Here is a 26,315-nt window from a genome sequence, read left to right as displayed (position 1 = left end):
GCCATTAATCTTTGACCTTGGTATAGTATGACTACAGTGAATTCCTTTAAGTTGTTAAAAGAATTAGCACAAATATTAATGCCCAGTAAGTTAGTTGATGAAATTAAGCCTGTAGTTTAAAAAGAAACTATTTTGAAATACCTTTCAGTTGGATTTTGTTTTGTGTTTCTTGCTTTTAACATTAAAATATTAAAGGTAAGCAAAAACTGATTTACAATACACAGAAAAATACTTTTTCACATTATTTTCTTGATTTATGGGTTAGCTTCTAATATGTCATTTATGGGGATTTCAGTGCTTATATTCAGCTTGAGAAAAAATTTTGGAATTCTTTCTCCGTTCAGATAAGTAATCTAAAATATCTCTGGTCTGGAGAGATGGTGTCAAGAATTATGTAAGGGATTTTTAGTCCTTTGGTGCTTCACTTTAGACAATGTTTGTGTCTTCTTGATAGACACTATCCATCATACTAGTGGGAACTTGGAACATTTCGTGTAGTGACCCCAATATCCTTTATATCTTACTTAAAAATAATAGTAGAAATATCTAGTGTTAAGAAAATAATTTTAACTGAGTTAGAAAATGGTATTATTCCTTATAAATTAGTACTTGACATTCTTGTTGAATTTAATGAAGACTTTGTTGCCAAGTAAATATATGAATCTTTGTGATTTCTTTTCCCAAAAGCATTAATGTCAATCCCCATGCAAAAGCTTTTCTTGAATGTGGCAACACATTTATCCCAAATCTTACACAATCTCTTCTTATTATCTTCTGCCATAAACTGGAGCAAACTCTGACCACTGTGTAGAGGGGTTTTCCTTGAGCAACAGGTTATCCGATATTGATGAATTGCTTCAGGCAGGTTTGGGAGGCTTGAGACAAGTGATTCTTTGATTGCAAAGCTGGCACCTGACATATGTCACTCTGAGGAGCAACTAATGACATCCAGGAAAGCATAGCCAGACGTTCTCTGTGGGCCATCTTCCATCAGCAAGTTTGGTCTTATTTATCATAACGAAGTTGGCAGTGAATCTGGATAATTTATGGATGACTTACATGCTCTCATTGCTCTTTCTCTTTATGAATAACAGCTGTTCTCCTCGTGGCATAAAATCCTGAAGTTTAACACTGAAGTTTCATGCTAGAATGTTAAATAGTGAACACTTTTGGAAGCGTCTAACTTAGTCTGTTTCAATAAGAAGCAATGATCATTCTCAGGAACTTTTACCAACTCTCAAGAATAGGAATCTGATCTTGAGTCTTGAAAATTTCAAAATTACAGAGATATATACCTTAAGTCTGGTCTTCAGCTTTGCCAGATTATCTTTTAATAAGGCTGTGAATGGAGAATTTTCTAAATATATGTGTTTTATACCATAGCTATCAAGTGTTGGGGAAGGAAAACATGTTTGTACACACCAAGTCAGCTTTATTTCATGTCCTTGATATTGTCCTATTTTTTAGCCACCTTGTGAAATATATTAGCATTGTCTCCTACTAATATATACTGCTATTGGAGAGAAAATATTTGTTGTATTAGGCACATGAAATTAGGTTGTGAATATAAGCTTTAGAGTAGTTATATGGGTCTCCTAACTCCACAGTTAACTATAAACTCAGTTAAATCTCAAAACAGAAATAGGAAAGGCAAATAAAAAGAGCTAACATATCATGACCATATATGAATAGATGAATGTCTCTAAAATGCAGTCATCAAACATGACACAGTAATTTTCTCAAATGGGTGGGGAACAGAGAAAAAAAATCAAAAGTAAGACCTGTGAAATATTTTCTCACATTGAAATGTGATTTTATTTTCAATATAGATGTGTAGCAACTGGAGGAAGCCTTCCATAGTGCCTCTTCACTCCATGCTGATTTTTTTTACTTTGACCCACACTTCCATTCCTATGGAAACATAAGTTGAGTCTTTACTGCAAAGGGCAGGAGGGCCAGGGAGGAGAGTAACGGTAAGGAGGGAGGAGGGTGAGGAACAGGGCAAAGTTAAGAGGAAAAGTCACAGGCTTTTTCTCAGTGGTGATTAGCTTAAGGCCCACAGCTTAGACTGTTGGCAGTCAGGTAGCAGTTTCCATGGCAACAAGAGGAGCAGCAGAGTTATCAAAATGTGATAACTTGCAAAGGCAGAAAGTAAAATTCACTATTTTATGTGTAGAGCAAAAGATTCGGCAATTTTTTTTTCTAGACAAGTTAGTGTTAAAGAAGGACACTGAAAATCCTTGATTTCACGCAAAATACTGGATTATTATAAGCTGTTAGTGGAGTATTTCTTTTTAAAAATGGACTGTTAGGTTCATAAGCTTAGCATTAATCATGTATTATTAAAACTAGAAACCAGGATATCCAGGTTCCGCTGAAGGCAACATGTCACCAAATTCAAGACAACTAAGATCCAGGGGAATTTAGAAATTTCAGAATCCCTTTGAGTTAATGCTCAAACACATCATGTTGATCTGTTTTCCTACCTTGGTGGAAATGCCGTGGCCTCTAGAGATATCACTGAGTTATTAAAAAATATAAGTTGAGAGAGAAGTATAGATGATCTCAGATACATGAATTCATTTTGGGTTCATGAATGTCTTTTTGCCAAAGATGGCAAACCTGCCCTAAACTACCAGTTATCTTAAAGGTGGGAAAGCTGTACCAAAAGTCAGAAAATCTCCCTTAAAACTTTCCATGTTTTAATTCTTAGGGGTCAAGTTTATTCTCTTTCTCTCAGGAACAAGAGTACTGATTGTGTTGTCTATTAATGTTTCATTTTTTTTAATGGAGTTTTATTATCTCAGTCACTACAGCATTTGAAATAAACCATGTTTTCCTACCAGCTTGAAATATTCATGACTGTACAAATGTCAAGTTCGTGTTGTAAAATTCTGCAAGAGATACCATAAATTTTGATAATCTATTCTAAACTAATTTAATCTGGATACATCAGTTAGATACCAGTTATAAAATGAAATTGAAAAAAAAAAAAAGAAGCTCATCATCCAAATTATCCATTATACTGGGGCACTCTGAAAGCATATAATTTAAAATGGACCGATATAAATGGTTATATTCATTTTACATAGCAAATACGGACAAATCCTCAACTTATGAGAATTATTAAGATGCTTAGTTCCATATATATGAAGAGTCTCATGGGCATTTTGGCATGGTGCAGAAATAATTGCTATTTGAGAGAATATCGGTTCAAAAGTGACTAATGCTTTTTCCTTTTCACAGTACATGAAGATGATGGGTGTGAACTCCTGCAGTCACTTTTTTGCCTGGCTTATAGAGAGTGTTGGATTTTTACTGGTGACCATCATCATCCTCATCATTATACTCAAGTTTGGCAATATTCTTCCTAAGACAAATGGGTTCATTTTGTTCCTGTATTTTTCGGACTATAGCTTCTCAGTTATTTCTATGAGCTATCTTATCAGTGTCTTCTTCAACAACACCAATATTGCAGCCCTGATTGGAAGCCTCATCTACATCATTGCCTTTTTTCCATTTATTGTTCTGATTACAGTTGAGGATGAGTTGAGCTATGTAATAAAAGTATTCATGGTGAGTCAACTGTCACAACTAAATGGCCAGGGGGGTGATAAGAATTGATTCTTTTTATGTTTTTAGACTCTTTAAACTGAAAGTTCGTTTGTCTAATTGAAAAGTTCTGTGATTGCAAAATAAGCTTACCTGTCCTAATGATAGTTTTTCCTACATTGTTGTATACTGTACAAGCAGTATAATACAATGAAAAGGAAACTTTCCCCCACAGCTTTAAAAAATCATATTTAATGCTGTTAAGAAATAATTTCTGAAGAAAGAATAGTTATAATATGTTACATTTTTAAAGATCATCAAAAATTCTGACTTCTTCTCTGATTGAATTCCTTAAATATCTTAAAGCCCTTATTTAACTGGAGTTATTCTCACATGTGAATAATTTTTATGTTTTTCCTAATATACAATATAACTTATAGGCATAAATACAAATGCACTGACAGTATATTATCAATTTTGAGTCCTTTTTTGCCTGTTTCAATTCAAAAATACTGAATTAAAGAAATATAATGAAATCATTAAGAATACTTTGGAATTTGAAAGGCAGAAAACTAAATCTCATTGAGAGTCATATTGAAACTTTGATATTTATGGAAATAGAAAGTATTAAATAACTTTCATTTAACATTGACTACTTTGGGTTAAAATGACATTAGATTTCTAATGTGTTGCATTAGAAGTATTCAATCAAGTCATATTTTAGTATATTTTCATTCATAATACTTCTGTTACCTGTAATCAATTTATGAAATAAAAATATCTTCTGGGGCAGCTCCAGTGGTGCAGTGGTTTAGCGCCGCCTGCAGCCCAGGGTGTGATCCTGAAGACCCGGGATTGAGTCCTACGTCAGGCTCCCTGCATGGAGCCTGCTTCTCCTTCTGCCTGTGACCCTGCCTCTCTCTCTCTCTCTGAATAAATAAAAATAAAAAATCTTAAAAAACTTCATAGATATAGAAAAAAAAATATATATATATATATATCTTCTGGTTCCTAATTGTTTATATGATTTTAGTCTTAACATTGCATTACCCTATAATTACCTATATGATAAATTGCTAAGCAATATTTACCAAGTTTAGAATATACATTTTGGATTTTTGACAAATCTTTTCCAAGTTGTAATTTTGCTTCTTTTGTTTTCTGCTGTCCCTCTTCTCTTCATTCATTCATTCTTCTCTTCTTGGTAACAGACCTCTGTATTTTTAAATATGCTTAGGAAGTTAGTGTCAATTTTACCTATATAAATGTCCAAAGTTTTAAGTATGGTTAGATCCCTCTTGTACAAAATCTATAAGAACTATCATTGCTGTTTGTTTTCTTCACAGAGCCTGCTGTCGCCAACAGCATTCAGTTATGCAAGTCAGTATATTGCAAGATATGAAGAGCAAGGCATTGGTAGGCCCACTTCCTTTAAAACTAGATTTTAGCATTTGCATCTGCAGTATGTCTCACAGAAGTATAAATATATATGTTCACTTTTTAGGTCTTCAGTGGGAAAATATGTATAGTTCCCCAGTTCAGGATGACACCACCTCATTTGGCTGGCTGTGCTGTCTAATCCTAGCTGACTCTTTCATTTATTTCATTATCGCGTGGTACGTCAGGAATGTGTTCCCAGGTATGAACATGCTTCCTACAGAGATATTTTTCTATAGTTTTCATAATTATAAATCAGCTAATAAATATTTCCTAGTATTTGATTTGCCATATATAGTCTCAAAAAAAACCGTACCAAAAAACCCAACTTAAATCCCAAAACTAATGATAATTTTCCAGGATGAGCTAATACACTGGTGAGTTTCTTTTCTTTTCTTTTTTCTTTTCTTTTCTTTTCTTTTCTTTTCTTTTCCTTTTCTTTTTCTTTTCTTTTCTTTTCTTTCTTTTTTTTCTTTTCTTTTCTTCTCTTTCTTTTCTTTTTTCTTTTCTTTCTTTATTTATTTTTATTTTATTATTTTTATTTAAATTTTAATTAGTTGGGATCCCTGGGTGGCACAGCGGTTTAGCGCCTGCCTTTGGCCCAGGGCACAATCCTGGAGACCCGGGATCAAATCCCACGTCGGGCTCCCAGTGCATGGAGCCTGCTTCTCCCTCTGCCTATGTCTCTGCCTCTCTCTCTCTCTCTCTCTCTCTCTGTGACTATCATAAATAAATAAAAATTTAAAAAATAATAATAAATAAATTTTAATTAGTTAACATATAGCGCAGTATTGATTTCAGGAATAGAATTCAGTGATTCAGCATTTACATATAATACCCAGTGCTCATCCCCAGCACTTGCCCTCTTAAATACCCATCATCCATCAAGTCCATCCCCCACCCACCTCCCTCTATCAACTCTGTTTTTTCTCTATTGTTTAGAGTCTCTTAGTCTTGCTTCCCTCTCTTTTTTTTTTTTTTTTTTTTGCCGCCTTCGCATATGTTGTACTGTTTTGTTTCTTAAATTCCACATATGAGTGAAATCATATGGTCTTTGTCTTTCTCTGATTTATTTCATTTAATATAATAGTCTGGCTCCATCCACATCATTGCAAATGTCAAGATTTTATTATTTTTGATGGCTGAGTAATATCCCATTGTGTTTATATACCACATCTTCCTTATCCATTCATTGGTCTATGGACAATTTGACTCTTTCCAGTTTGGTTATTGATGATAGTCTGATGTTCCTACAAAGGATGGAGTGGATTAAGAAGCATGGAATCCAGTCTTTCCAAATGCACTTTTGAGATGTGATAAAGCAAACACCAGGTTTCGTAATTCTAAGAAGAATTTACCAAATTCTAATGGAAAACACTCATTGGGTTCCCCATCCAGGTCTCAAGTAGTCATCGCTTTTAATATGCTTGGGAGCTTTTCCATTTGTACATTTTCCTAGTGTTCTAAATGAATAAAAGAATATTGTCCCATTTATATAAAATTCCTATAAAATACAAATATGTAGAGATAGAAAGCAAATCAGTGATTGTCTATTGTCTAGAACTTGGGGTAGAAACAGGGATTATCTGTAAATAGTCATGAAAATACTTTTTGAAGCTATATTTCATGGATGGTGGTGATGGTTGCAAAACTTTTTATATTTACTAAAATCATCTATCTCTACACCTGATGAGTAAATTTTATGACATATAATTATACCTCAATGAAGCTGTTTTTTAAAAAGAATAAAAGAGAGTTTATCTTTTTTGCTTTACTTTGAAAACTGAGATTACCCTTCAGTTTGATATGGATCAAAAAAATGAAAATACTTTCTGAATCATATATAATGTTCTGTTTAGTTTCTGATACTTCATGTTAATAATCAACTAATATTTACTCTTCCTAATGTATTTTTGTTATAGGTACATATGGTATGGCAGCTCCGTGGTATTTTCCAGTCCTTCCTTCCTATTGGAAGGAGCGATTGGGATGTACAGATGTGAAGCATGAGAAAAGCAATGGCCTTATGTTTACTAATATCATGATGCAGAACACCAATCCATCTGCTAGTAAGACAAGTAGGTCAACAACAAGCATTATTATGTCAGAAGTGATATAAAATTTACATGACTAGTGATTTTAATTATGTTTTTCTAAATGGCAAAATTATCATCCTTTTAATCATGGATGAATGTCTACACATATGTGTTTAGACTCTTACGACAATTAAACAGTGGCTTTTTCTGGGCTCATTAGCTTGGTTGGTTAGCATATGGTGCTAATTAGGCCAAGATTGGAGATCCCTTTGTGGTCCAGTTAGACACACACAGAGAAAAATTTTGTTCCTTGGCCACAGTCTACACCCCTAACTCCAGCCATCTGTCACCAGTCAAAAAAAAGTAACCAAGTTACAAGTACAGATAATATATCATAACTCGTCATCAACACTGGACACAAACAGTTGAAAGGTCATGACTTGGGTAAGTAGTGCCATTTTTATAAAGTAAGGATGACCCATATCCATGGTCTACATGTGATGCCTGAAACACATGTAGATAATAATCAGATGAATTGGATTCTGTAAACCACAAATCACTATAGAATCAACCTTGTAGACATTTTTCCATAAGTTGGTATTATCTTTTCTGATCAGAGAAATAAGACTTAGATTATCCTTTGAATATTTGAGATCTGTTGTATAAAAGAGAATTTATTATTATGATACCATATTCTACAACTACATATTCTGACAGAGAAGGGTGATACCAACCTGGGAGAACCTGGTTTCTCACTCTCATTTATTCTTTAACCAAATGGGAAGGAAACTAAAGATAACAGATCATTTGTTCCCAGAATTATTTTTATTTAGAGGGCTGTATTGTTATAGTCTTCAATTTTTGACTAAGGAAAGGTCTAGCTCTAGTTGCATTTTCCTTCTTTGTAAGCTTATAATGTTTCTCTTGGTTTCCCTCCAGGTCCTGAGTACATGTTTCCCTCCAACATTGAGCCCGAGCCTAAAGATCTCACAGTTGGGGTTGCCCTACATGGGGTCACAAAGATCTATGGCTCAAAAATTGCTGTCGATCACCTCAATCTGAATTTTTATGAAGGACATATTACTTCATTGCTCGGTCCCAACGGCGCCGGGAAAACTACTACAATGTATGTTACTTGTTTAATAGTTACTGTCACGGCAGCATATTACTTAGCATTTCCTCGCCTCTTTCATAAAGAATCACATTATGACGTCTGCCAGATGGATTAAGGTAGCTCACTTTGTATACTGTAGAATCGAGTCTAAATCATAGGTACCAACCTGTGAGCTTAAAGGTCAGGTCAGGCCTCAGTACTTCTTAAAATTTTTAATCCAGGGACAATATTTTAAAATGGAGAAATTTCCTAATAAGAAAAAAAATAGTCTTGACGTTTCTTGGGTTATAGGAAGTTCAGGCAACATTGGGTCCATAGTCCTAAGCGAGGAAAATTGGTGGGGGCTTACTGGTGGCTGTTCTCTTAAAGGGGACATCTGCCTTCTGATTTATTCCTGTTCCCCACAACTCTGCACTGTCTCATATGCCCAGTCTGTTTCATTTATTTGCATTTCTATTCTGGCCCGTGTATAATTTTGAGTTTACACACTCTGCTATAAACACACTCAGCCCCAGCTGTTCCTTGCCTTGATTCATGAAGAAAGAAAAGAATCGCCAGCCATCAGATATAGATCAAAAGGGCTAGGAGGAGTATATGTGCTGTTCTTTCTCACTCTTCATTTAACTAACATTTTCCTGTGTCCAAAAGGAGAAGAGACTCAAATGTTGTTGAAGAGACATTCTTTTGAATTTTTTTTTTGTGACTCACCGCCAGCGCTCCACGTGGCTTAGCTGGAAGTCCACGCTAAGATGCTGTTGGTACCCTCGCCCTCATTTGAAAAAATATGTCAGTTGCTGGATATCCTATTTAATATCATCATAAGTAAGCTCAGTGACTGCCAAAATATATTCAAATTAATTTTTCTTTTGTAAATAAGAGGGGACAAAGGAAGGTCATGGAATGAGTGAACATGTAGCTGCTCTTATTTATATGGCCTGTTTAAATTCAAAGCTGGCTTTCTAGTGAGCATACAGTGCTTAACAACATGATTTCTAATAGACCAATGAAGAAAAGGGATGGAGAAGGCTTTTGAAAAGGCTGTAATTTTAGCTGAGGAAGTCTCAATTTTATTCTTCTGAATATAAAGAATGAAGTATAGTGTACGTAGTTCAATGTGTTTTTATGGGAAGAATTGCATATAATATTGATTCCCTATCAAATCCATGGTGGTCATTTAAGGTCTATTATACACAAGGTACAAAGTACTAGTTAGGTACTGAGAGAGTGATGAGAAAATAGGTCCTTTGCCAGACCTCATGGAGCTTACATTTTACTGAAGAAGGAGAATATTAAATAATTGCCCAGTTTACTAACCATCTGAAAGATGATGAGCAATCATCTGATAAGATAGAGAATAATCAGTGTAGAGATAGGGGCTGAAGGTGACTGATGTTCACATAGAAAGGCAGGTTAATAAGAGATTACGGTGGTCAAGAGCAGGTGGTATTGTGAGCTTGTACTGTAGTGTGGCTGGGAAAATGGGACATAAGGGCACAGGTAGAAAACAGATTTAGGAGGAGGATGCAAACATAACTTCTGGATCCCAGGCTTGTACAACTAGTATGTAGATTCATCATATGGCGAAAGAGAACACCAGTGGGGGCCTGTGTTTGAGGGCAAATATATTCTAAGTTAAGTTTTAAACATGTTGAGGATCCTGTAAGACATCTCAGGGAGAAGTGACACTGTCTGCTGGATGTATAGTGCAAGCCTAGAACTGAGTGATGAGGTCTTGGCTACAGTTATAAATTTGAGACTTCGCGACCTCTAGAGACTATCTGATGCCAGAGAAGTGCATGAGTTTGCTCAAGGAGAGAGCATTCTTTTTTTTTTTTTCTTTTTCTTTTTTTTTTTTTTTTTTTAGGAGAGAGCATTCTTGCAATTGAAGCACACAACCATGCCCTTCATTACTACCACCAACCCATCCTCATCATTGTCACTGGGTAGTGTTTATGTAATCCTCTAAATAATTAAAAGCTTACAAGTAATTTAATGTTTGTTCTCATTTAATACCATTTTATTTTATAGCTTGATCTTGCCTGAGGACATATACTGTAATATTGGTTGCTAATGACTGAGATGTATTTAGCCTCAAAATCAAACTTTAAATGCTTGGTTAAGACTTTTATTATTTCTTCATTTTCAGCTCCATGTTGACTGGGCTCTTTGGGGCCTCAGCAGGTACCATCTTTGTTTATGGAAAAGATCTCAAAACAGACTTACACACTGTACGGAAGAACATGGGTGTCTGCATGCAGCACGATGTCTTGTTTAGTTACCTCACTACCAAAGAACACCTGCTCTTATATGGCTCCATCAAAGTTCCTCACTGGACTAAAAAGCAGCTGCATGAGGAAGTAAAAAGGTCAGTTATAGGAGCAACCAGGAAGTGCATTGGTAAGGCCTCTCAAAATGAGGTCAAGCCACGGTAATCCAATAGGAACGTTTGATCACAAAACAACTGATTCTTAGTTTCTCTATTTTTCTGGCACTGTATACATATATCACTATCTTCACCAGCCAGCTATTACACTGAAACTGTTTAACTCTCTTCATCTCAGGCTACCATATTGCCCTAAATCCTCTGTTTCTAATGGCTACTATACTGTAACCCGTCCCCATCTTACTTCTGATGTCATTTCCATCTACTCTCCCCCAATTCACTATGCTCTAGGAACACTGGCCAAGCCACATGCTGGCTTACACTCCAGCCAAAGGACTTCTCACTTACTGTTTCCTCTATGTAGAGCAGCCTTCTCCAGACACAGTTTGACTCACTCTTCCACTTTCCTGGTCTCTGATCAAATGTCACCTTCTTTGAGGGGATGACCATATATAAAATAGATGCTTAAAATAGCATGCCCTAAGCCACTCCTTATCTCATGTACCCTGCTTTATGTATTTTTTTATTGCACTTGTCACCACCTGGAAAATTATAAACTTACTTGGGAAGATGTTTCTTGGCTGAATTTTATCCACATCTGTCCTAATACATACATATACTAGGACCTAATCTCCTATTAGGAATATTATTTTCTCACTACTTTTCTCCAGCAGCTAAAACATGGTCTGGCACAAAATAGGCCCTCCATAAATTTTTTTCAAATAAACAAAAAATGAGTCATATATCCCCTGTGTTTTCTGGGTAATAATTTTGTGCCTCCAACTAGATGATAAACAATAAAAAAAAAATCTATATCATGAGTCCTCAACAGTTTATTGTACCTTGCTGAGCACATAATAGTTGCTTAATAAAGACCTATTACATAAAATGCTTATTGTATTTTTCAATATTCAAATATTTTTTGTCAAAAATAACCACCATACATTATTTTTGAAGGACGCTAAAAGATACTGGACTATATAGCCATCGTCATAAGAGAGTTGGAACATTGTCAGGAGGAATGAAGAGGAAGTTATCCATATCTATAGCTCTTATTGGTGGATCTCGGGTGGTCATTTTGGATGAACCATCCACTGGAGTTGATCCATGTTCTCGCCGAAGTATATGGGATGTTATATCCAAGAACAAAACTGGTATGAGTACTTTCTTATAAGTTTGCACCCAGAAGTCATAATTTGCCCTTTGGGATGCATGCAACCCAATTTACGACTTTTCTGTTTAGAAGCCCTGTTAAGAGTCTCAGACAGGGTCTTCCCCTTCCCAGGTCTTCTCTTCCCACCACTAAATTTCTGGATCCGTTAGTTAATATCCATGTAGTTGAGCACTGTGAACTGATCACTTCACTGACCTTTTTGAGAGCATGCACATCTGATAGAAGTCCCACATTCTGCCTCCAGCTTAGAATCTAATTAGAGATACCAAACATACACAAACGAAAATAAACTGAAAACAGACTAAACAAGTGCTAACAGGATGTGAAGCAAAGAAGCAATCAAACTGGAGTGCATTAATCAGAGAAGAATATTCAAAAAGTCTTTAAAATTATTGCTTCTTCATAGTGAGGAGAGGGTGGGGGGGAGAGACAGAGAGAAAAACTGAAAATGAAGACAAGGGAGCAAACTAAGGAAGGAGTCACTAATGCACACACTCCAAAGGATGGACATTTAGCCCTACAGCACAACAAATGCTTATTCGCTGCCAACGTAGAAGAAAACAGCCCTGGATATTTAGTAATATCCCTTCTGAATTTCTCTTTGTTTATTTTGAAAGCTCCTTCTAGTCATTCTTTCAGGTTTGCTCATAAAACATGCCTCTTCTCCTCATAAATCATGGGATTTACTTGGGCTAACTCTGTAGATCTTAGAAACTGTGTCTTCATTTTTCATCCTCTGTTGTTCTCCTCTGTATTTTTAAGCCAGAACAATCATTCTGTCGACGCACCACTTGGACGAAGCCGAAGTGCTGAGTGACCGTATCGCCTTCCTGGAACAGGGTGGACTGCGCTGCTGTGGGTCACCTTTTTACCTCAAGGAAGCATTTGGGGATGGGTATCACCTCACACTCACCAAGAAAAAGGTTTGTAAGGGAGAAAATGCAAGTCAGTTATAGGGTCATAAATTAATTTTTGTGTGAAATGGACGCCGAATCTCTCCAACTTTATTAATTGCTAAAAATCATCATTAATATGTTAGTCTCATGTTTCTCAAACTTGAGGGAGCGTCAGAACACCTGGAGGTATCTGTTAAACCTAGATTTCTGGCCTCACCCCAAGAGTCTCTGATTCAGTAGGTCTGGGGTGGAGCTCCAGAATTGACTACATTTCTAACAAGGGCCCAGGTGATGCTGATGCTTCGGGTTGCTAACTTTGTTAACAAAAGGATCTATATCCTCAGATTACTGATAGAGAATCAGCCTTTTAGTTTCCCTAGCATTTCAGTCTATAAGGCTAAAAATTAGATTTTTTGCATTAAAGCAAATAAAGAAAATATGCAGTTGTGTATTCACCTTCTGATCAGTACCTCTCAAGTGGCAATGTGAAGATTAACTCAGGCCAGTGATGCTTTGAAATCTTTGAAGAATGGCAGTGCTGAATAAGAACCCCTGTTCCACCTAAAAATAGCATATGATTATCAATACTGTGCAGATGTGTATGCCATTAGGTAGGCTTTGACTACAGCCATTTATTTTACATCTGAACATCCTGATGTGACTTCCAAATAAAAAGTAGTTTATTATTAAAAAAAGTAGTTTATTATTATATTCATTAATTCATTAAGAAATGTGTGTATTATGTATGTATTACGCTTCTGTGTGTGACCAGGGCACTATTCTAGGCCCTTGGGATTATAGCAGTGAACTGATGATATTAAAATCTCTACCCTCGTGGAGTTTATATTCTAATAGAGAGTGGAGAATTCAGATAATACCATTGATAAGTGTATTATTAAGTGTATTAGCAGGTGGTAAATGCTGTGGGTAGAAATAAGGAAAGGAGGGGGAATAGGGAATGCTGAGTGGTGCCGATTTAGGTAGGGTGGAAGAGAAAGGGTCTCTGAGATGATGACAGTTGAGCCAGGAGTTGGGGCTTGGGAGAGAAGGAGCCATGTCACTATCTGGGGGCAAAGAGACCACAGTTGAGAAGGCCCGAGGAGGGTGTGGCTGAGTTCACCACATTGATAACACTAAGAGGCTGCTGAGGCTGGATTGGGGCAGATGAGGGCCGTGAGTAGTGGGCAGTGCGGCTGGAGAAGGGACAGGGGAGGCGGGAGAATGAAGCCAATAGAATAGTAACTTTTAGACAGCTCTAGAGACCCCCGCAGGACAGGGAGCCATTGGAGGAGGGATGTGTCATCGGACTCAGGTCTGGGTGGTTTGAAAAAATCTCTCCATCCCCTGATTAGGGCCCTTGGGTGCCACCAGAGTGTAGGGACAAGGGAGTGGTAACCTCTGTTTTTGTCCCTAGAGTCCAAATCTAAGTGCAAATACAACATGCGACACGATGGCTGTGACAGCAATGATCCGATCACATCTCGCTGAAGCCTACCTCAAGGAGGACATCGGGGGAGAGCTTGTGTATGTGCTTCCTCCATTTAGCACCAAAGTCTCTGGGGCATACCTGTCACTCCTGAGGGCGCTGGACAATGGCATGGGTGACCTCAACATCGGGTGCTACGGCATTTCAGATACCACTGTGGAAGAGGTGTGTTTCTTCTTTTCTTGAAGCTGATATACCTTATTGTTCCCTTAGAATAAATATGCAGTTCTTTTAAAATGAGAAAAGAAATAAATAAACATTTCCAGAAAATCTTATAACTATCTCAAAACCATTCTTAAACAAACATGTTTATCCAATTAGAGAACGCATATCTTTCACGTACCAAAACACTTACTTAGGGGGGTAGGGGATGAGTGAAACAGGGGAAGGGACTTAAGAGATACAGACTTCCAGATAAGTAAGTCACAGAGATGAAAGGTACAGCATAGAGAATGTACTCAGTAATATTTGATAACATTGTATGGTTAAAAATGTTCACTTAAACTCGCTGTCAGAAATATTCACTTAAAGTCACACTTACTTGTCTCAGTAAATGTGATAAAAATTCAAAAATCAAAATTGAGCTTAGAAGTTAGAAAGGACATACATGTTTTGTGTTAATGAAGTGTTCTGATTTCTCTTTTTAGGTCTTTCTGAACTTGACTAAAGAGTCACAAAAAAATAGTAGTATGAGTCTTGAGCACTTAACACAAAAGAAAATTGGAAATCCCAGTACCAACGGCATCTCAACTCCTGATGATTTATCTGTGAGCAGCAGCAATTTCACAGACAGAGATGGTATTAATCTAATGTGCATATTTTGCTTAATTCCAATAAATGACATAAATGAGAAAATCACAGGACAAAGTTCAGCTTCACATTTTCTTTTTAAATTCAAAAAGAATAAAGAAAAATAAGCTTTTTTTAATATGCCAAGTATTTATTAAACAAAATCAAATTCTCTATTTCAAAAATATATTGAAGAGCGTGAAAGAACTTGCTTGTTAGGGTCGTGATGCATATTCCTGATACCCACCAGAAGTCACTTTCAAGACGTTTCTTACTACAGTTTTAGATTTGTGTTCAACAAGTTAAAATCTTTCCTGTAATTGGTGCTGTTCAGCAATGGACAGTTAGTTACCTTGCAAGATAGCTGACTCGTTGCTTATTAAACATTCAGCAAAGAAGTCTTCGAAAAAAAAGTTATAAGAAAAGAGTTATCACTCTTTATGGGGCCTCATTGGAAAACATGTCTAATCTTTCCCTTCTGTGAACAATTCAGGTGCTGAGAAAATTCTGACTCTGAGAAAATGCTTTTGGGGGATGGTCTTAGTTTTGATGAAGTCGGACTCCATGGCTAAGAATCTATAATAATAGTTTCCCCCCAATTCTTCAGACAAGATATGTTTCAAAAATCGTGCTTCTTGATATGACTTTGAGGAATTGACCTCCTTTGAACCTCACTTTTATCCTCTCTTATTCTCTTTCTGACAGTTAATTTATGCCTTTGGAAACACTATTTACTTAAGGAAGCATATAGTAGAATGATGTATAAATTATGGAATAGTCATTTCAACAGTTTGCTTAACTTGGAAAAAATCTCTAGGAATAGAACTTTTAATTAAACATTTGCCTGGCTCTAAAACTTAGAAAAGATCATCTCTGATGTTTGCATAGTTCTGGAACTTGGGAGTCTCATTTGTCCTCTGCCATATTCCTCACTTATCATCTTTTGGGGAATATAATTGTTGAGCCCATGGAATTGAGGACTTTGATTAGAAAGTGGTCATCTGCCTCAGGATGTAAATGTTATGTATTTGCCTCTGCATTTGTCTCATAATTTGAAACTATTCTTCAGTCAAAATGTTTCCCTCATTGACATTATCTTTTAGAAAGCACATTTGCTCCATTTGATACACCTGTAAGTCATCCACATGTAATTTCTCAAGAAACAGAAAAGCATACTAATTAACTTAAAATATTCAGCTCCTTCTACAATTCCCCTTTGCAGAGATATGAGTTTGCATTTAAACTTGTTCACTCTGTTTAATTGGAATTCATTTTAAATTAAGCAGCTTTGTATTTTTCCTTATCAGCTAAATGAAGATCATGATTTTTTGTGCTGCATAATTTGTGATAGAGAATTAAAAATATCCACAGAGTTGACGGTCATCTTATCACATTAGAGGAGTGCTTGGCAGCAGGCCCTTGGAGAGAATATTATATTTTTAGAGGAGGCTATAGAATTATCAGTTGTAAGAGTACCATTGAGGAAGCAGCCGTTTATGGCCTCCACAGCTACTCATGCTCAGAAGTCAGGGGATTTTTCTCTGCACCTGAAGAACATTTCAGGGTGGTAGGGGTAGCATAGACATTTTTTTTCCAATGAGGTTTCTTTTGTGATTATAGTGGTAAAAATGGAGTTTTGAAATGCCATATAAAATCGGTCCAAATTTCTGAAGAGAATGTAATGATTGAGTGTTTGAACTAGAATCACACTTTGGAGGAGACCATTTCCCTTTTCCCAAGTGGAAGATGAATTCACTGGACCTCCCATTAGAATGAGAGCCAGTTAGACTTATAATCACTAAGTTACCCACAGAGGATTAAGTTCTTAGACAAGGCAGATGTTTTGGTTGCCATTTATGTTTTTTAAATTTTATTTTATTTATTTTTTATCTTTTTTTAATCTGTAGTTATTTGTTGTATTAGTTTACATCCTATTAGTTTCAGGTGTTGGTTTCTGTTTATCTTATTTGAATTCAGTCTCTCAATGGAAGCTATCTCTTGAATATTAGTAATTAGCAATACATACCAACCAGGCATTGAGACTTTGGAGCTTGGGGACAACATTCATTTGCCAAATTATAGATCTCTCACTCTGACGTGTAAAACGACTGTGTATATAACTAATAATGTTTTGTGTATAGTGGTTTATAATTCACAAAGCACTTTTACATACAGCTCTATGACATGGAGAGGCTTGGGCCCAATGTTAAAAAAGAAAGAGCTGAGCCTCAAATCAGAACCTTCAAAATACAAGCTATTCCTGCCATATCACATTATACTATCTATCCATGGTTTTTGAAGTTACTTTGTTAGGTGATTTACCAGTGTTTCCGAGAACCATATTATCAAATCTCTCTCTCTCTCTGTCTCTCTCTCTCTCTCTTTCTCTCTCTCTTTCTCCCTCTCTCTCTCTCTCTCTCCAACTCTATGCCCCCCCTTTTTTTTTAATCAGACAAAATCCTGACAAGAGGAGAGAGGTTGGGTGGTTTTGATCTGTTACTGAAGAAGATCATGGCTATCCTCATTAAGAGGTTCCACCACACACGCAGGAACTGGAAAGGTATCATTGCTCAGGTTATCCTCCCCATCGTCTTTGTCACCACTGCCATGGGCCTTGGCACACTGAGAAACTCCAGCAACAGTTATCCAGAGATCCAGATCTCCCCATCTCTCTACGGTACCTCTGAGCAGACAGCCTTCTATGCGTAAGTTTCTTTCCTTTAAAACCTCTCCCCAGCCTCCCTCCAGAGGAGTGAGTGCGCCTCCGTGACTGCCTGCAATGCTGGAGGATAAAGAATTGTGAGGTGCTGTTCCTGATTCTACCAAAGGAATGGACAGTTTGATTTATTGCAATATGACATTTCTATTGCCAACAAATAACTTTTTAAGAGTTTTTGTGTTTGTCCAAAAGCAAAGTTATAGCAGGTTTTTATCTTTAATGACTAGACTTTAATCAAGAAAGCCAGGTTAGGTGGCTTCCCAATCTGTTGTAATATATAGCAAAGAATTTGTTAACAGCCTCACAAGTATTAGATAGTAAGGTCAGAATTCTCCATAATATAATATTACATATATACAGTAGGTGATCACTAAATGCATGTGATGATTAGGAGAATAACAAGGCAGCCAAAGAGGGAGTTGTGCTGATTTTTTTTCCACGATACTTTTTTTTTTTCCTGATACTGAGTCTCAGGTTTTTAAGAAGACTATCCCATAGACAACATATTTTATTTTTCCAAAATATTCATGAGCATGACTTGAATATAGAAGACTAGTGGAAGATCAAGAATGTGTTCCTTTCCTTTAATATTACAGGAATTCTCACCCAAGCACACAAGGCCTGGTCTCAGCAATGTGGAACTTCCCTGGCATCGACAACATGTGTTTGAACATCAGTGATCCGTAAGTGGTTCTTGGGTTTCTTTTTTTTCTTTTTCTTCTCTTGACACTCCAGTTTGTGTGTGTACATGTACAGGCGTGTGTGTGTGTGTGTGTGTGTGTGTGTATGAATAGGTATGTGCTGGGGGCTGGGATTTCTCCCCCCTAAGAAAAATCTGAATTGAACAGATTTTCTCTCTCCCGTCTAGCTCATTCCATGTCTATGCTCTCCTGTAATAATAAACATGAAGGCCTGTCTAACTTGTAGAGTTCTCTTATGTACCTATTTCCATTTACAATCACAGCAACCCTGTGAATTATTAACCCTATTTTTAACTGAAACTTATACAGACTGAGATTCTTGTCTAAAAAAAAATCTAGATTGTAAGTCAATCGGCTAAAACTAAGGCACAAGTCTTCTGAGTCCAATCTCTGTCTTTGCTCCATGTAGTATTGCCTATTTCAACTTCCAAGATATGGTACACAGTGCATGTGAACCTGACATTGGTGCACTAGTTTGCTAAAGTATCACCTTCCTGTCAGAGGACAGGATGAAAGAGCAAAGAAAGGCATCAAAAAACCCCATCTGGCCACATTAAAACAATTCAGTGAGCTTTGGTTCAACACTGTTCGATCAATAAGTGCTCTCTCTTATCCCTCGTAAAATGTCAGATCATTTGAAAATGGTAGTATAATGTATATTTGAGTTATGAAAAACCAGTAGACTGTACCTAAGACTGTACACCTGAATTTAATACCAAATACTCACTTATATATTCATACATAAACATGAGAACACACACACATCACTTTAATAACATTTTTATTTGCAGAAGGTGTTTAAAGAAAGGCAGTCTGGAAAAATGGAACACCAGTGGGGAGCCTGTCACTAATTTTGGTGTTTGCTCCTGCTCAGAAAATATTCAGGTAAGATGGAATTCCATTCCAGTGAAGTAGGAAAAAGAAAGGAATAAATATTGAAACTTGAAAGATCCATCCAGGTTACCAAAGAGTCAGTATAATTTCATTTTATGGAAGCTAGTAGCTCAGAGACGTGGAGCGGGGCAGCTCAAAAATATTGCCTTTGAACTTCAGGTCACTGTCTTAAATCCATCTCAGAACAAATTTCCAAAGGCAGGTAATTCTATGACAATCTTTGTGGAAACCAACTAAAAATGAATTTTTGGTCTCAGTTCAGTTCTAACCAGAAAGCTCTATGTTTCAGACAACAAAGCCACCATAAGTGTCACATTTGAAAACAGAGTGAGACTGTCCATTTGATGGTCAGCTATGAAGTCAATAATGTGCAAGTCCAGAACAGAACTTCATTTGTCTCTAAGGTGTACCTCCAGGATGCAAGAAAAATCCATGTCCTGATAGAAACAGAAAAGATTGTCCAACCATCCCTTATGCCATCTGTATTTTATAGATACCTTACTCTTCTAGACCTATCAATGCCACATACTTTTAAGAAAACCAAATTCACTGGGGAAATGAAAGACTGTTGAAGAGGTCACTGTTAGTTTCTAAGAGGGACTCTGTTGTCAACTTACTTCCCCAAAGGAGAGGAATCTAGCAACATTTTCTTAACAGCATTGTATCATTGAAACTTTTAGAATGAAAATGTTTTCTGTAAATGCAACCTATTTTTGTGTTCTCATGCAAGATAATTACTAACAATAAAAGCTGGGATCGCATAAGCATCTTTAGAAATCCTTGCAAATTTCAATACCAGTCTTACCTAGTACTCAGAGAGTTCTAATCCCTCATCTGATTTAGCTAATTTCTGAAATTCATTATCTATTTTCTTTAGTTCACACTAAGAGTCAAATGGTTAAGCATCTGCCTTGAGCTCAGGTCATGATCTCAGGGTCCTGGGATTGAGCACCCCTCCCCCAGTTGGGCTTCCTGCTCAGTGGGGAGCCTACTTCTCCCTCTCCTGTTACCCCTGCTTGTTCTCTCTCTCTGTCAAATAAATAAATAAATAATATATATATGTGTACGTATATATATACATATATATTTATATAAATTGGAATTAGATAAATTTCATTAATCAAAGGGAAAAATAAGAGAGTCAAAGCAAGAAAGAGACTTTTTAATTATAGAACAATTGATGTTTATGAGAGAGGGTGGGGGGATGGATGAAATAGGTGATGAGGATTAAGGAGCTCACTTGCTGTGATGAGCACAGGGTGACATATGGAAGTGTTGAATATATTGTAGGCCTGAAACAAATATAACATTGTATATTAACTAACTGGAATTAAAAACTTTTAAAAAATAGAAGTAAATCACTAAATATGTATATAAAACATTTGACAGTACCTAATAATGCTGAAGATATACATACCCTAGGGCCAGCAATTCCATTTGTATTGTATTCCCATCAGAGGCGTGAATGTGTTCATCAAGAGGCATATGCTAGGTATTCATAGCACTACTGTTCGTAATAGCCACTCAGATTCCCACCAACATTAGAGTGGATAAATCGAATGTAATACATTTTCACACTGGAATTCTATATACAGCAAAATGAGAATGATTGATCTACAACTACACATATTATATGGAGAATTCTCACAAAGGAATGATGCGTAGAAAAAAAAAAGGAATGATGAGTGGAAAAAGTCAAATACAAGGGAGTATATACCATATGATTCTGTTTATATAATGTACAGAAACAGACTAAACTATTCTGTGCTGGGTACTTTGGGAGTGGTCCTTGCATTGTTATGTTTTCTGATCTGGTTTCTGGTTATATGAGTGTGTTCAGTTTGTCAAAATGTATCAAGCAGCATACCTATATGTGCTCTTCTGTATATTTAATTCAACAAAAGATTAAAGCCAGATAATTACATTCATAAGAGTGTCTCTAATTGTAGAACCAGTAGCATTCTTTAAGTATGATCTAATTGTTCATCTGATTTGATGTAAGAGGAAATTCGGCATTCGTTTTTTAGAGCAACTTTATGATCTCAGTACACACATGTGGTGCTAGCCTTAGCCTCTGGGGCATCATGTGAAAGGATGGAAGGAGAAACTGGAAAAATACTAGGATTCTCCCAACTAAACCCTATGTCACAGAAGCATGGGTAACTTCAGTGAAAACTTAAGAAAGCTTATGAGCATAAAAATAAGTGGTTAAAACCAAGCTGTGAAGTTGGTTAATAGTAATGTACCAACGCATTTAATTTTGACAAATGTACAATGGCAGTAATGTAAGATGCTAACAATGGGGAGAACTAGGTAAAGGGTATACAGAGACTCTCAGTATTAAATTTGCAATATATGTGTGTGCATATATAGACATATATAAGCAACTTTACAATATGTATAAACTTTATTTTGGAATAACTTTACATTTGCATGTGTAAAGATTAGATTTAAATTTATTTAAAATTAAGTTATATAGATTTAGATATACGTAAACATGAGCTCTGAAACCCAGGTTTGGTACCTTAAAAATAATACAACACAAACTTCACTGCTGTCACCTGAGAACTTTATGTCCATTAATGTTATCTTTACAAATCCAGGCAAATAATTTTTCTTTCCTGTGAATTATTAAGGGAATTTTGAGTCATCCTAACGTTATTCTCCATGCATAACAAACTTGTTTAGTACAGTAAAAAGAAAATTGCACATTGGTTAACTTGTATTCTTTTTGGCTTCAAATGAGTCCTAAGCATATGTATATGCTCTATATAAATAATAATTATTCTAATTTCTTGGAATAGGAAGATGCCTTCCTTTTCAATGCTCTTCAGAGTCAGAAGACAGTCCTATAACACTCTACCTGTTGCAGCAGTAGACAAATCATGAGACCGAAGCTCCTTGACATTGTCTGTTTGATTTGCAAAGCATCAGTCAGAACTTAATTTTTAACTTTATTTTTCAGGAGTGTCCTAAATTTAACTACTCTCCACCGCATAGAAGAACTTATTCTTCTCAAATAATTTACAACCTCACTGGACACCGCTTAGAAAATTATCTTATATCAACTGCTAATGAATTTATGCAAAAAAGGTAAAAATATTCTACTTATAGCATATTAATTTAGCATACCTTGCTTTCAAATTTTTTAATGGCAACCACCTTATATAACCTTGAAACAATAGATGAAAATTTCCAGGGTGCCTGGGTGGCTCAGTTGGTTAAGTGTCTGACTCTTGGTTTCGGCTCAGGTCATGACCTCAGAGTCTTGAGATCAAGCCCCATGTCATGCTCCCCACTCAGCAGGGAGTCTGCCTCTCTCCCTCTTCCTCTATCCCTCCCCTCGGTCATGCTGTCTTGCTTGCTTGCTTTCTTTAAAATAAACAAATCCTTAAAAAAAAAATAGATGAAAATTTCTATTGGCTATTTACTTGGTTAAATTCTCTATTTTAGGGCAGCCCGGGTGGCTCAGTGGTTTAGCACTGCCTTCAGTCCAGGACATGATCCTGGGGACCCGGGATCGAGTCCCACGTCGGGCTCCCTGCATGGAGCCTGCTTCTCCCTCTGCCTGTGTCTCTGCCTCTCTCTCTCTCTCTCTCTCACTCTCTCTCTTTCTGTGTCTCTCATAAGTTAATAAATAAAATCTTTTTAAAAAATTCTCTATTTTATCAAGAGTCTTATGTATTAAAATTTCTTTAAAAAATATCAGTCTCTCAAAAAAAAATTACAGTCTCTCAAATTAAGACTCATTTTAGGAAATTGAGAAGCACTGGAGTTTCTTTAGGCCACAAAGACATATTGTTAAACTTGTACGTTTTTTCTTTCTTGAAGCAAAATTGTTTATTGGCTAGATTACACCAATTTGGAGAGTTTTAAGGCATGGCTTTAGGTGACAGTTGGCCTATCTCAAATTTAGATTATGATATCTGTATTGGAATAAAATGTGTCCATGTGTAGTAAGGCCACAGGCTTGTACCTAAGCCACCTAAAGGTTTGCTGTGGATGTAAGGTTGGTAGGCTTGTATTTGGGATACCGTGAACGGACCTGGAGGAGATTCTATACTAAATGAAATAAACCAGAAAGGCAGATACTGCATGATCCCACTTATATATGGGATTTGAATAGTCAGACTCACAAAGCAGAAAGTAGAATGGTGGTTGCCATGGTCTGGGGGTAGCAGAAAATGGGAAAATGTGGTTAAGGGCCACAAAGTTTCAGTTATGCAAGATGAATAGATTCTGGAAAGCTAATCTATAGCAATGTGACTGCACTTAACAATACTGTATTGTAGACTTGAAATTTGGTAAAAGGATGGATCTTAAGAGTTCTCACCACACACACAAACACACATATACATGCATGCATGTGCACACTAAAAGAAAATGGTAACTGTGAGGTGATGGACATTTTAATTAGCTTGATTGTGATTATTTCACAGTGTACACAGGTATCAAAATATCAAGTTGTGTGCTCTGAGTACATACAATTTTTATTTGTCAGTTATACCTCAAATAAAGCAGGGGCAGGGGGAGTTGGTCATTTTGCAATAGCTACTATTTCCTCCATCTCTTCCCTCTTTTATTTCTCAATGTACATAAATGACTGATATTCACTAAAATAATTAGAAACTACATATAAGAGAAGGAAAAAGGAATCTCTGTCTAGATATAACCACTATTGACTATATATCCTTCCAGAAGTTTTCTAGATACAGATACATGTAAATATTTTCAACAAAATGAGGTTTATTATTAAAAACATTTTTTTATTAAAAACATTTTTAACCTACTTTTTAAAAAGTAGACAGTATACTGTAGTGTTCTTTGCATGTCAAAAATACAGCTCTATAGTATCACATTTAGGATGATAGTTACAAGTAGTCTAGTATGACTGTGCCATTATTTATTTAACCCAAATCTAATATGGGACATTTAATCTATTCTTAAAATTACTGCTTGGATTTTTTAAATCCACTTTTTATTTTTAAGAGACTATAACTGACAAGTGCCAGGCAATTATATAGGCACAATTCACCTTCAAATACCAGGAAGAGAAAGTATAACACCAGGGGACAAGCTAGAGGGAAAAGTCTGGAGAATCGAAGAAAACAGCCATTTGAAAAAAGATGAGAACTGATCTTATATCCCTTTGGTATTAAGTCACTTCTTTAAAAAGGATTTTTTTAAGGGCTAAAGTATTCTAAATGTTGAGATGGTGCATGATCCAGTTAAGTTTGAAAGAATTGTTAGATTACAGATCACTTATTTTCAGAATGATTACTCTACATTTGCAATTGTTTAAAGGAATTTTTTACTTCTAATAATGTACACTTTAAATAATGTGCACTTTAGATTAAAATGTAGAAAAGAAATCAATAAAAATGAAAATATTCATCACGCAGTATTTCATACTTTACGTGTTCCTAATGGAAAGAAAACATTGAAACCTCAGTTAAACATTTTAGATCCATAAAAAATTTTTTAGATCTATTTATGACTATTTTCTCCATTAAAACAAATATAAATTTTGTTATTCTATATAGATATGGAGGTTGGAGTTTTGGACTGCCTTTGACTAAAGACCTTCGTTTTGATATAACAGAAGTTCCTGCCAATAGAACACTTGCTAAGGTAAATCATAACCTTTCTTCTGGGATGTCATACAAATGAGAATGTGAACTTGAAATGCTCAAGCATTTTCATGAGGTAGAAACAAAACATGCGTGCAATCAAGCTGAGCAGCTGTTTGACATGATGCTTTTCCTGTAGCACTGGGGTTCCAGTCCTGTGTATTTGCCCCAGGGAAACATAGATACAAAAGCACCAAGATACATATACAAAAATTTACATAGTAGTGTTTCTCATATGAGCCAAAAACACAACCCCAAATGTCTATATACAGTAGCATAAATGAATTGTTGTGTATTCCAGTAGAACTTTCAACAATGAAATGAGCTCAGTTCCCTGCAAGCAGGTAAATATCTCAAACATTATTAATAAGCAAAAGAAAAAACAAAAAGAAACACTTAACCATGATTGCATTTACTGTAAACTTTAAGAGTTGGCAAAACTCAACCATATTGTCTAGAGACAGTATTATAATTTTGAGGGACACAGAGAATCCTAAGAAGACATTCTGGATGCTGGCAATTTTTGTTCCTCAACACGAGTGATAGTTCAATGGGTATACTCTTTTTATAATTTTTTGTTAAACTATACATTAATGTTTTATCCTTTTTTCTTTATATATGTTTTATATTTGTTTATCCTTGTTTCTTACAGACCTGGATACTTAACAGAATTTAATGGAGATAAATATTCCTGTAGGCTTTCTTTCTTTCTTTCTTTCTTTCTTTCTTCTTTCTTTCTTTCTTTCTTTCTTTCTTTCTTTCTTTCTTTTTTAACCTTTATATCATACCTATGCTTTCAAAAAGCTAGAGTCATGCATATATTATCTATGTAGTCTTAGGAATTTTAAATTATCCTTCACATACTTCTCATTTGGTGATGAAACATATATAGACTTGGGGGAAGTGGAGAAATTAATATTTATTTAGTGTCTGTGATAAGCCAAGCACTGATAACCTGTTATACAAACTACCTGACTACATCCTCACAACATTCCTATGAGATAGATATCATATGGCCTATTTTAACCGATTTTTATAGGGTCATGTAAAAAGTAGACAGTAGGGGCACCTGGGTGGTTCAGTCAATTAACTGTCTGCCTTCAGCTCAGGTCATGATCTCAGGGTCCTGGGATGGAGCCCCACTTTGGGCTCCCTGCTCAGCCAGGAGTCTGCTTCTCCTTCTGCCCCTCCCCAGCCTAAATAAATAAATAAAATCTTTTTTTAAAAAAGTAGACAGCAAGGCAGCCCCAGTGGCGCAGCGGTTTAGCGCTGCCTGCAGCCCAGGTCGTGATCCTGGAGACCCTGGATCGAGTCCCACGTCAGGCTCTCTGTATGATGCCTGCTTCTCCCTCTGCCTGTGTCTCTACCTCTCTCTCTCTCTCTCTCTGTCTCTATGAATAAATAAATAAAATCTTTTTTTTAATTTTTATTTATGATAGTCACAGAGAGAGAGAAAGAGAGGCAGAGACAAAGGCAGAGGGAGAAGCAGGCTCCATGCACCGGG

At 36.2% G+C, this 26,315-nt stretch overlaps 1 protein-coding gene across 1 annotated transcript in view; it reads left to right on the top strand.

Annotated features, from left to right (window-relative positions):
* ABCA12 (ATP binding cassette subfamily A member 12) overlaps positions 1 to 26,315 on the top strand; it is a 170,027-nt gene that overhangs the window by 116,808 nt on the left and 26,904 nt on the right. Inside the window, 15 exon segments of the mRNA XM_038585677.1 lie at positions 3,247 to 3,576; positions 4,899 to 4,968; positions 5,057 to 5,191; positions 6,912 to 7,067; positions 7,965 to 8,151; positions 10,286 to 10,504; positions 11,480 to 11,676; positions 12,459 to 12,619; positions 14,007 to 14,243; positions 14,726 to 14,876; positions 17,320 to 17,572; positions 18,183 to 18,269; positions 19,079 to 19,172; positions 22,147 to 22,274; positions 24,725 to 24,812. Coding sequence (XP_038441605.1) covers positions 3,247 to 3,576; positions 4,899 to 4,968; positions 5,057 to 5,191; positions 6,912 to 7,067; positions 7,965 to 8,151; positions 10,286 to 10,504; positions 11,480 to 11,676; positions 12,459 to 12,619; positions 14,007 to 14,243; positions 14,726 to 14,876; positions 17,320 to 17,572; positions 18,183 to 18,269; positions 19,079 to 19,172; positions 22,147 to 22,274; positions 24,725 to 24,812 — 2,493 coding nt within the window.

Source organism: Canis lupus, chromosome 37 (genome assembly GCF_011100685.1).
Source record: "Canis lupus familiaris isolate Mischka breed German Shepherd chromosome 37, alternate assembly UU_Cfam_GSD_1.0, whole genome shotgun sequence".
Classification (NCBI taxonomy): Eukaryota; Metazoa; Chordata; class Mammalia; order Carnivora; family Canidae; genus Canis; species Canis lupus.
This window is presented reverse-complemented; position numbering and strand designations above follow the sequence as displayed.